Source organism: Galeopterus variegatus, unplaced genomic scaffold, assembly GCF_000696425.1.
Source record: "Galeopterus variegatus unplaced genomic scaffold, G_variegatus-3.0.2 Scaffold1079, whole genome shotgun sequence".
In the NCBI taxonomy this organism is placed as follows: domain Eukaryota; kingdom Metazoa; phylum Chordata; class Mammalia; order Dermoptera; family Cynocephalidae; genus Galeopterus; species Galeopterus variegatus.
In genome coordinates this window covers 365,972-378,596 of record NW_007727190.1, presented here as the reverse complement: position 1 = coordinate 378,596, position 12,625 = coordinate 365,972, and the positions used below count along the sequence as shown (strand labels likewise).

The 12,625-nt window shown below is 34.6% G+C and overlaps 1 protein-coding gene across 3 annotated transcripts in view; it reads right to left on the bottom strand.

Moving 5' to 3' along the window:
• RBM46 (RNA binding motif protein 46) overlaps positions 1-12,625 on the bottom strand; it is a 45,638-nt gene that overhangs the window by 24,927 nt on the left and 8,086 nt on the right. For all 3 annotated transcript variants that reach the window (XM_008574652.1, XM_008574654.1, XM_008574653.1), the window contains exons 2-4: positions 10,768-10,929; positions 9,412-9,879; positions 8,130-8,912 (exon numbers count right to left, since the gene is read on the bottom strand). In XM_008574652.1, coding sequence (XP_008572874.1) covers positions 8,130-8,912; positions 9,412-9,879; positions 10,768-10,918 — 1,402 coding nt within the window. In that variant the 5' untranslated portion in view covers positions 10,919-10,929. The remainder of the gene's footprint in view (positions 1-8,129; positions 8,913-9,411; positions 9,880-10,767; positions 10,930-12,625) is intronic.

The window sequence follows — 12,625 nt, the reverse complement described above, 5'->3', positions numbered from 1 at the left end:
TGTTTCCCTAGGAAGCCTTTTTGTGTAGCTCAGGGTTTAATAGTTGACCTTATAGGTACTTCTGGCTCTCCAGAGACTCGGTGCACCTGGGTTGTGTAGAAACTCAGGTCTGGGCCTGAGTTTTTTCAGCAAACTACACCCCATGCAATTCTGCATTCCCAACCAGTCTCCTCTGAGTGGTCCTACACTGACTGGAGGGCAGATCAGCTGTCCTTGCTGTGTCCCAGCGTTCTCCCAGTGGGCCTGTCTCCTCCACCACCCATGCTGCAAACATTTCCCATGGGACAGGCCGTGCACCAGTCCCTTGTGATGACTCACGGGCATCTGAATGGCTGCCCCTTTTTCAGCTGTTCTGGCTCCTCGCTCCTGTGTGGGTCCACAGGAACCCTGTTAGTGGTCTTACTCTCCTGGGGGCCACCATAGTCCTCTTCTCCCCTGACGCCACCGAGTAACTCCATCCGAAGGACACAGCTGCGGCTTCTGCCAGCTCCTGCTCCATGCGCTCCAGCATTAAAGCAGCCGCAGCCCCCAAACGCTCAAGAGCAGTTTTTTATTTCTCTCATTGTGGTTTCTCCTGCCTTCATGAGCTCCGTAGGTCTTTCCTCCTCTTCTCCTGAGCTCCAGTGGCCCCAGCTTGGCTGACGTTACATTTTTATAGTTGTAAATTGGTTGATTTGTGGGAGAGAGTGACACTGGGGACTGTCTATTCTGCCATCCTGACCAGAATTCTCTGAAGAATACAATTTTAAACCTGTTTCCCAAATATTCATAATGGCTCACCTCGAACCATATAAATTTTGTGCCCAGTATAGTTCCACACTTTCTTAAATCTGTAATTACAGATCTGGTCACCCTTGGACCAAAAATTAACAGGGCAGTAGCAGGGAAAAAAAAGCTATTCACATATACAGCACATATGCTGCAAATTTTATGGACATTCATTTACCTCATAATCTGGCCAGTAAACAAGTAGACTGGAACATGTATTGCAGAAACAACGTTAACAAGAATACAGATAATGGGCTCGCAGTCTTACAATAATCCACATACAAAACAATTACAAAAAAAAAAAAAAAAGTAAAAAGAAGAAAAGTATCTCTAGTAATAACATCCTTAGGAAACATAATGAAGGACAATCAAAATGTGCAGAAGGAAAAACTGAAGTAAAGGTCAACATAAATATTTAGTCTATAAAAGAAACTGGAGTTTTATGATTTACATTTTTTATTAAAGTTTATTTATTCAAATGTCAATCTCTTGAATTAATTTGTGTACAGAAATCAAGGTATACTGTTTAAACACAAAACAAAAAAGTGGTTCCAGAGTACCCTCACAAATTTATGAGGCAACACATTTACAGCAGATTGATGTTTTCTAATGAATGTACTCCAATATATTTTTTAACTTAAAGTTATGGACAGTTACAGTAGAAATCATTTTACTATCAGTGTGTACGAAGATTATATTTACTGGATCAAAGCAACATAGAAATAAACTAAGTTTATCTTGTTACCCAAATTTTCTTAAAACATGAACTACTGCATATATAAAAGTCCATAGTCATTTTTATAGTTCTAATGTCACTTGCTGTGAGACAAATAATGGCCCACATGTAAGTAATACATATTTAACCAAATACTATCACTTTAAGGAAGAAGAAAATCCATTTAGTTATTAATATTCTGGTGATTTAAAGTTTCTAATTAGTTGAGGAGACTAACGTTTTTAATTTTGTTTTCTTTTGCTTTGAATTCCCACAGGGAAGTATACCATTCCTGGAGGTAATGTATTACCAGGTCTTAGACAGAGGATTGTTCTAGGACAGAGAACTAAGATTGAGGACAATTTGGTCTGTGATTGAATGATATCTCACACATAAACTAGTAAGAGTAGATAGTACATTTGATTTTAATCAAAAGGCCTGGAAGCAACTGACATTGAATAATTTTAAAGTGGTTAAAAGAACAAAATAAATTCATCACAGTGAAGCCGTTATTCTAAAACATATTCTGTCTCCATTCACTAAATCATACTGCTATAGAATAAACAATTATTGCCTACTAATCTACTAAATATTAAATAGGAAGCAGAAAGTAAAGACTGAAGAAGACTAAGCGCAACTTCTTGCACAGATTACAGATTTTCCTAATCCTAAAACCCAAAAAAACCCCAAAAAGGTAAGCCATAGAGGACCTAAGAAAAAAAAACATAACATTAAAATTCCTTTTAAAACCACATGAAAAAATATATTTAGGCGACACCATGTGGCAAAATTATGAATTGCAGCTGACATCTAAGAATGGAACATACATGCAAAATTTATTGTGGCATTTAATATGAGGGGAAAATTTAAAAACTATTGTTTTTTAAAAATATGAATTTAAATGACGGAATTATACTTTACATTTATTAATACATCAGTAACTATTGTTAAAATTAGTGTATTAGAACAGGTATTTTAGGAATGTATTAACCAAGATACTAAGAAATTACAGGTAAAGTATCAAGCATGATGAAATAAATTTATAAAGTAAATAAAATCACAATGATCACTGTAACAACTTAATGATTATGGACAAATACTTGCCACATTATGTTTTATCATACATCATAATTTTCCTAGATCCTCTGTTACAAAAAGAAAACACTTCCAAACTTTTAAGTAATTAACCTGGTCTATAAAATCTTAGTTTAGACTACAATTAATTGGCAACTTCAGAGAAGAAAATAACCAAAAAGCAATTTGTCACCATTCAAATAAAATAGCTGACTGACTGAATCCTTTTTTTATCCAGTTTTTCTGCTGTCACGTAGACAGATATAAGCTTTGAATTCTATAAAGGGATATCGAAATCAAGTGGCTATTTCTTGCAAAAGCAGCCCTTGGTTTTAAACTATGTGAACTCAAATATGTATCTTGGCATATATAAAATATCTCAAAGTATTATTTTTGGTCCCACATAAGATTTTTAACTATATTTTAAACAAAACCATAAATTTTTTAAATAACAGTCCTCAGAGTTCACCAAATAAAACCCTGATATTTTAGAGGTGAAGGCATTGAGGTCCACAAAGATTAAATGATTTCTTTGCCATTCCAAGGTCATACAGTTTGTTGTTGGCTGAGACCACAGGATTCTTCTGCTTTTACCCCAGCACTCATTACTCTATTAAGCTGCTTCTCTCACAGTACTAACTCCATAATAATATTTACGGTCCATTAACACAAGTGTTATATCAAAATTATGAATAATACTAGATGATTGCTCAAAGTGTCTATTAGAAAAAAAAAGGAAACTTCAAGAGGAATACAAATACATTTTTATAAGGACTGAACCCTCTCAGAGAGTGGAAGACACATAGTTGAGTTAATGGAATTTTGGTCTCACCATTTGGTCATGTGAAAATAAATAAATGTGTAAAATGTTGTTGTTGATGCCTATTTCTCATTTAACTAGGTGAATTCAGCAAATTATTTTTGTTCTTTAAAACATCAGTTTTAAATAGTTATCAAAGTTAGTTCTATAATTAAAACTGGAAAGAATACCTTTCCGAAAGTATTATTTTTCTTTTATTTATAATTAAAAATTCTATTATAAAATGATGTAACCATTATTTTATATTAGCTTAAGTGTCTAACAAAATAATTTCTTAAACTTTAAAAAACCTGGAGAAAGTTTCTCTTTATTCCAAAGCAATTTATTGGCAAATTTTTTAAATCTGAATTTCTATTTTCTTATTTTTGCATTTCTGCCCATCAATCTGGAAATAATGATAGCTCATAAGAAAAAAAGCACCGATTATTTTTCAGATTAAAAGTTCTCACAACAGCATACCTTCGCCCTGCTGTCTATTTCATAACTTTCAACAAAGTTACAAATGATAACAGAAATCGAAACTTTAATTTAAATGATACAAAGGAGACAGCAAACATAATGCTTAGAATATATACACCAAATACTTTACCATTCAATCGCTAGGAAAAAATGATGCATGTCTTTTCAAAGTCAAGTATAAGAAGCAATATACAAGTCAGACACAAAAAGAATATTGAAAAAAGAAAGCACAAAAGATATTAAAAACATAAATATTCACACATAAAATGGTCCGCAGAAATCAGGATACATTCATCTAGGAAAAAACCTCCTTGCTCAGAGGAAAATCAAGTACAGCCAACAGAGGTGTACTCAAAAAATACTTGCAAAGTTTTAATAAGCAGGACTAATGAAATTTTAATTAACCAGCATCCACATCTTTTCAATTTCTCTAATTCTTTTTCAAATCTGAGTGAAACCACCAAAGCAAACATTATACAAATGTTCGCTAAGCCACCATTAACACACCACCATGCTATTTTTCTAGTAGAAGTCTGCTCATGTTCTGCCCCTCTTTGCCCACAAATTATCCTCAGATTTACAACTCAGATCAGATGGGAAGTGTACCCTTTCCTTGTACTACTACCAAAATAGCCTATGCATAGAATTTGTGTACCTGCCTTCTTCACTAGACTGTGACTCCTTGAGAAAATAACAAAGTTTTATTTCTCTTTAGCTCGTGAATGCTTAAGGAAGTACACAGCACACCAGAGGCATTCAATAAAGATCTGTTATCTAATACAACTTCATCCGTCATGGCCAGAACAACAGTACACAAATCAGATGAAATTAAATCAATGGCACAAGCTAGTTTGTGACACAAAGGTTCTTCATTTCTGTTTTTAAAAGCTTTGGGTGGTTATACAAGAAAAAACTACAACTTGCGTCAATACCATACAAACATAGAAACAAGAAAAGAAATGTCTTGCCTACAATTATTTGTTAATAAATTATTTAACAAGGTGAATTATCAAGACTGAGACCACCTCCCTTCTTCCACTAAGTAATCTCCAGGACTTTCTTCTTCAAAACTATAATTCTCCAGAACTCTCTCTCATCTCTTTGATTTTGCTTTTTCTACTCTTACATGACCAAGAATCCTTGAAAGAAAAGCAGTGGCAATAACGGAAGGTCCAGATGCAAAATAGAGTCAAACTTATAGTCTGTTCCATTACCGAACAGATATAAAATTATGAAACAGAAAACACTTATTTAAAAGAAGTGATATTGAATGACCCAAGATGTCTTCAAATATCAAACATTTAGTGTAGAATCCTATCTATCCTAGCCCCAAAGTTTGTATTCTACCAATTAAACTCACTGAGAATCCTAGCTATTACAGGTCCCTAAAATAACCAGGTGAATACATAATTTCTTATCCTGCTAATTGGGTGATCACTTTCCAATGAGATAAAGGAGGTTATTCTCTGACATTACAAACATGGAGACAGTCTCTAATTTTGAAGTAGGCAAAAAAAATAAATAAATAAAATAAAAAATAAAGAGGGCTGAATTTTGGCATTAACCCCAGTTTTCAGCTTTTCTTTTATCAGGAGTATTTTACTTAAAATAAAGCTCACATCAGATGAGACAAAAAATATTTTAAAAATTGATTTTAGGGCCGGCCCGGTGGCGCACTGGAGAGTGCGCCGCTTGGGAGCGCGGCAGCGCTCCCGCCGAGGGTTCGGATCCCATGTGGAGACCAGTTCCCGCTCACTGGCTGAGCGTGGTGCAGGCGCAACACCGAGGGTTGCGATCCCATTGCCGGTCCCCGGTACAGGCGCGACACCGAGGGTTGCGATCCCGTTACCGGTCAGTAAAAAAGACAAAAAGGAAAAAAAAAATTGATTTTTAAGGTACTATAGATTAAAAACTTTTGAGATTCTGGTAAGGGCACTTTATGGTCACCAGAAGTAAACTCCCTGTTATCCCAAAAAAAGACAATTTTTTTTTTCCCTAACACCAATAATGGTCATTTAAGTAAATTAAGCCTTTTTTTATTTTTTAAACTTGAAAAATGGAGATGGTAATGCCAAAACTGTGACTATTAGAAGTCTACTCTTAAAGAAATCCAAAATAAAAAGATAAATGGCTGTCTGTATCACAGTAGTCCATTATACAATAGTCCAAGATCACCAACGTAAGACTGGATAATAATGCCTGAAGCAGCATCAAACTGAAAGGGTTAAACTAAGAGTATGAAGGCAAATTTTTTTTAAAATATTACTATACCTAAGAAAATATCGTAAAAAGAGTAACTAAACACATTACATAGAAAATTAGATTTCTGAAATTCTTCAAGAAAATAAAGCTGAATCATGTAAAACATAAAGAACTCCATTTGAGGAACTCCAGGACCCAAAACACAATCCTTGAAACACATATTCGGCAGGATATCAATAACACACCACCCTGGCTCCTCTAAACACACAACTACCACCAGTTGATCTCAACCTTTAACTACCAATGAAACGCTACAAATTGCACCTGAAGGAAAGGTATACCTAAAAAGGCATCAACCCTTCAAAGCCCAGAGGCTCCAATATTAACAGAGAAAAAAGTGAGTGAACATGTCTACAGCAATAGTCAATCCATTCCTAACCTGCCATGTGGCTACGTGTAACCTCCTGGCTGTCGGTAGCTCCTGCCTCTACTTTAACGACCTCTGAAGGTCCGACATTTATTTTCTCATCAAAGTTTCCTAGACCCCTGATCTGTGGCTCTTCTGCTTCACTTAATTTTCTTTCTCAATTGCCTAAATCTATTTCCTACTTCTAACTCAACATTCTTCACTTATATTTCTAGTCAAGCCCAATAAGGATTTTTGTGTTGCTGTCTATGGATAAGATAAGGCTTCGGGCCTTGCATACTGCACCCAAACACACCATAGGGTGAGATCTAATTTTTTTGTTTATATTTGAATCTTGCTTACATTTTATTTGCTCTTCTCCCTGATGGTAAATGGAGACTTAGGAAATACATAAGACACAAATTGTGCAATCAATAAAAACCATACTAAGGATTTATCAACTTAGATAATTGCTAAATTCCCAAATATCTCCAAACTAATAATTAAGGACACTATTGAAAAGTTTCTTTGAAGGGGACCCTACCTTCAGCCCTAAAATTTTGATGAGATCTCCAAATCAGAATCTCTTAAAATATTCATAAAACCATGGGAGTGGCTATGACAGATAAAGCAATTCTATACAATGTATAGAATTACTCTCCCTTTTGACAATGTTGTTCCTTTTTGACTGCCTTCTCTTAAACAAATTTGAGAATATCAATTTTAAACAGATGTAATTCAGTAGTATGATGTGCAACCATATAAAAAATCCAATTTAAAATAAGAATTTGACAATTATAATCAAGAAACAATTATAATCCTTAGTAGGAGACCTTTCCCTTTTATTGATGACTCCTGAGAAATCACTACTCTTCTAATAAATATTACTTTGGGCAAAAATAATCACCAACTAAAATCCATAGCTGCATTAGTAAATGAGACAAACCGGTAGAAAGGAGAAAAGGCTAACATTAAAAAAAACAAAAACAAAAAAAACAACAGGGAGTAGGAAAACACCAGAGTGATGTTATGTGTCTTCCTTCAAAACATCAAATATTTACTTAGCATATCTTTACATGTCCAAAGCCTTTCTTAATTATCCTTCAAACATTTTAGAGAAAACCTACTTTTTAAAAAGCATGGAATTAAAGAAGAGAATGGTCATAAACATCTCCTAATGATGCTTTTTCATGAGTAATAATGACAAATTTCCAGATTGGTGAGCATAAGGCTATGTCTACACATGACCCATTTGAAATGCCTCCAATTCTACCAACTCCCTACCCTGCCCCCAAAAAAGATCATTGTGTAGACTTCACCAAAGATGCAGGGACACTCTTGTAAACTGGTTTAAGTAACAAATCCTGTAATATATATATAGAAATTTTTATTTCAAATGGATTAGTCATTAGAAATCAATAAATTAATGCAACAAAGTCATACTCTACAGTAAATCAAAACCATTTCCCCTAGTTAAGTAAGTAATGCTTAGAAGGCTAAACGTAGGAAGAGTACAAAGGAGACAACTTTCAACAAAGTTTATCAGGAATTCATAAAATTGAGATAAAATTTATGTTAAATACTTGCCACAATGTTAAGAGTTCAAAATAATGAGTTTATAAATAATATATAATATTTCCTGATTTCATATTCTACAATACTATTTAAAGTATTTTTAAACTTACCCAAATGAAGTAATGTAAACTGGGCTGCCAGTTCCTTTGCATCTTCTAACGTAGTACAGAGTTTGTCTGGCATGAAGTAACTCTGAGATCCATTTGCAACAGCTGGAATGACTATTTTATATACCAAGAGTACTTTCCCATCTTGACTTGTTGTTGAATATAAGTAATATTCTGGTGGTGCCCAATTATTTTTGTTGCAGTAATAATCCAAATGCATTACTGCAGAATTAAAATGACTAGATTTTAAAGAATACATACTAATTGGACTAAGCTTTGTCCCAGGAAAGAAAGGGTAAGTGCATCTTTCAATTTCAGTGGGGCTTGGACTATGCTGACCATTGAGACGAGCAGGAAGAGTTGGTGGCTTGCCTAAAGTTTTTGGGTGGCTCTCTTCTTTGTTAGTAAAAACAATCAGGTTTTCAGCATTGGGGATAATCTGACCATTAAGAGGCTGTCTCCAAGAGTTTTCTTTATTTACTGGTTTTGCCAGTGTTACCTCAATACTTGCTCCATCAATGCATTTTCCATTCATAACAGACATAGCAGCCACTGCATCTTCTCGGTTGAAAAAGTGAACAAAAGCATAATCTCTAAGTTTCTTTACTCGTTCAACTGCACCAGACTTAAACTTGTTGAATTCTGCTTTAATCGTTTCCTCTGTAGTTGAGATCATTAAATTTCTTACATAGAGAACTTTAACTCTCTGCATGGTTTCCTCATCAACCTCTTTCTCTGGATCAGCCCAATCTACCTGAATGGTATGGCCCCATAGTTGGAAAGTTCCTGTAAAACAGAAAAAAAAAAATTAATTTGAAGAGAATTAATACAAAGGATAAAAGTCCAAAGAAGCAGAAACTCAAATACATATCAATATATTTGGTTAATCATTTGCTTCCTGTTCTCACAAGTTTTTACTAAAGCAAACCTAACCAGAACTTATGGTGAAATTATTTTAAGAGTCAAAAGAATAAATTCACTTCAAATATAAACCTTTATTAGAAGAATTAAGTATTGCCCTTTTGGACTTGTATTAAATAATAATTATCAGCTCAGTTGAAGATACATATTCAGTAAATCAGTCAACTATCAGAAAAATATTTAATAGGACTTATTTAATAGGAACAGTTTGTTTTTTAGAATAATTTATTTTACTTTCTTAATCATTTCTTTATCTCTCTTGAAGTACATTACATATTTTGATAATACCGATCTATGACGTACTGTCATTTTTCCATATTTATAACAAGGTTAACATGAATAACTTTTAAATGAATTGGTTTACCTGGAATTAATTTTCTTCTAGCCATAGCAGCAGCTCTGTGAGATTCATATTCAACAAATGCAAAACCACGATTTTTGGTCTTATCAGTTGCACTTGGATAAACAATGACATCTACAACTCCTTCTGTAACTTTCTTCATTTCATCTAAAATTTCTTCTTTCTTTTTTTCCTTGGGAATGGCTCCAATAAATAATCTACAATTATCCAAGCTCACACACACACCAATAAACTTCCCTGGTCGAATTTCATAATTATTAAGAATTCTGATGGCTAACTGAGCATCTTCTTTTGTAGTGTACATCACAAAAGCATAACCTCGATTTTCACCACTAAATTCCATCATAAGTCTAAATTCATATATTTTCCCAGCTCTTTCAAATACAGGAACTAACTCATCTTCATACATATCACGAGGTATTTTTCCTACAAAAACTTCACAGCCCCTAGGTGGAGGTGGACCTTCCCACCCTGAAAGACAAAAATAGACACACAAATTCTAATAAGAGATTTATATTCACTATTCAATCATTATTCATTCAACAAATTTGTTGGAATCTCCTATGTGCCATGCACCATTCTAAGTGTTGCGGATACAAAAGCAAACAAAATAAAGCCCCCTTTTCTATAAAGTTTATATTCAATAGGGAAGGGAAACAATGAATGAGTGATAAGTGCTATGAAGAAAAATCAAGCCACATAAGAGGTGTTATCTTCAATAGAGTGGCCAAGTAAATCTCTGGTCACCCTGGGACCAAAAATTAATAGAGCCACGAGGATTACCTGGGAGAAGGGCATTCAGGAAGAAGAGAAAGCAAGTGCTCTATATGTAAGAAACACATAGAATACAGAGTCTGTATGGCTAAAGTGTACCTGAGGGAGGAAGAAAGCAGTAAGGGACATAGCCGTGAGGTAACTAGAAGCCAGAATTTTATTTTAAGTGTGATAAAGTTAATTGAAGGGTGATGAGCAAAGGAACTGCATTGGCTATTGGTAGAAAGGTCGCACTGCATCTGCTTATCTGTTTGCACCTGCTTTCCTAGTATAAACACTACTCCTCTACTCACTGCTCCTTCAAATTCCTCCCCAAATGACCTCCCCTTTAATACCTAGATTATTACACAGAATACCTTTTTCCCCACTGCCCTGACTTCTTTCTCAACCCAACCCAACTTCTTTCTCAACTGCTTCTTAAAGCAAGAGCAGGGTTGAAAAAAGGTAAGGGTAAGATATACATAACATTTATAATTTACCTACTTCCCCTCATACAGCTATTGTTTGGGACACTTGTGGGAATTTCACCTAATCTAAATGACTACTTAAAATTTTTAATTTAAAAGAATATAAACAAATCCACACCTGGAGGAGGACCACCAAATTTCCTTTGCCCATTTTCTTGAACCATGTTGTAACCAGTCTTTTCCATCAAAGCAAGTAATGCTGCTTCATTCTGAGTACCAGTTCGAACTTTACTGCATCCATTTGTTCCATTTATATTTTCTTCATTCATGGTTGCAGTTCCTAAAACAAAGTTTAATAATAGTGTTTAAGTTTATGACATAGAGTACCAGGAATCTATGAGCATTTCTTTGGGTTGCAAGAAACCAAAGACAGTTGTGGCTGCCATGTTGGTGATTACACTTCACTGTCCCCTTGGGTTTCTGACCCCAAAGCTCTTCGATACAGCAGAAAGTGGAAAAGTTGTTTAATATCATTGATCAGTTAAGGCAGTACCTTTAGAAGGCCTAAGCTATAAGAAAAAGAGGCAAAAGTGATAAAGAGAAAGGAACAAAGAACAGGAAAACAGAAGTGAGAGTTAGAGAAGAAAAAAGAAAGCCAAAAGAGTAAAAATATACCGCTATCTCTGAATATATGATCACTGCATCATTTACACAGCCCAAGGTTTAAATCATTTTATCATTTACGCCAACTGGATTTTTCTGTGACTTATACTTGACAGATTCATGTAACCTAATGCTAATACTACTCATGCTGCCAGCAATCCTCAAGAGCTTCACCACTTATCAGAAATTGAACAGATGCTTGGAATAAGTAAAGAGAGCTTCAAATCTACCCCTGTACCCATCTACTAGATGAAGTTAATCGAGAGAGCAGGGAGCACAACCCCTTGTCATCTGAGCAGAAACAGAAGCTACTATGATTTCCAAGCTTAAGAAACTTACATCAATGGTTGGGCAGGAGCTAAGACAGAGGAGCTGAGACATCTGCTGATCACCATATGTGTGTTTTAATTTTTTAAAATGAAATTAATTACCATAGCCTTTAAGTTTTTTTCCCCAATGATCAATGCAATGCTGTGATTTATTGTTTCTTGTTAATTTCACATCCCTTTCATTTAACATTACCATAAATTTAAAAATTGAAATTCACAGCATAGAGAATGCACTGGGAAAGCTATTTTGGCTTTCAATAGAAACTTCCTAATTATAAATGAAGCCAAGTCACTGTACCACAGCATTTGAAAAAGTATGAAATTCTGAGCCACAGAACCTCAATTTCAGATTTCCTAGTTGTCCAACTTCCGGTAACTTATTCAATTCTTTACACTTTAGTCCATTCATCTGAAAATGGGATTACCCACATAAATTATCACAAGGTTGTTGTTAAGATTAAATGATACACTGTATGTAAGAGGCTTGTTAAAATTCCATAAGGATCAAATAAAGGTTAGTTTTGATAAATACTAGGGAGCAGTGCATCATAATTTTTTATGCACCCATATTGTTGACACAGGCAATACACTTTTTCCAAAAACATCTTTTGTTTCACAAAGGGGGGAGGGGTGGTATGATATGGTACTCAGATACGTACAGAAAAGTATCAGCATCTCTACAGTGGATCTGTAGTGAGGGTGGGAGTGTAGAGGATGTCACCAAAGAATCACTGCTAACTTACTACAGTTATCCTCACTAGTACTTAGTATATAGCATGATGGCTCTAGATCCAGACTGCCTGGAATCAAATCATTCCTTTTCACTTACAAGATGTATAATTTTGAGTAAGTTAATTAACTCCTTCGTACCTCAGTATTCTCATCTGTAACTGCAGATAATAACAATGGATATCTCAGAGTTTTTATGAATAATAAGTCAGTTAACTGATGTAAAAAAAAAAACCCTAGGATTTTTGTCCTTAAATAATAAAAAAATTATTCACAAATACAAGGGTATTTCAAAAAGTTCATGAAAAAATAAAT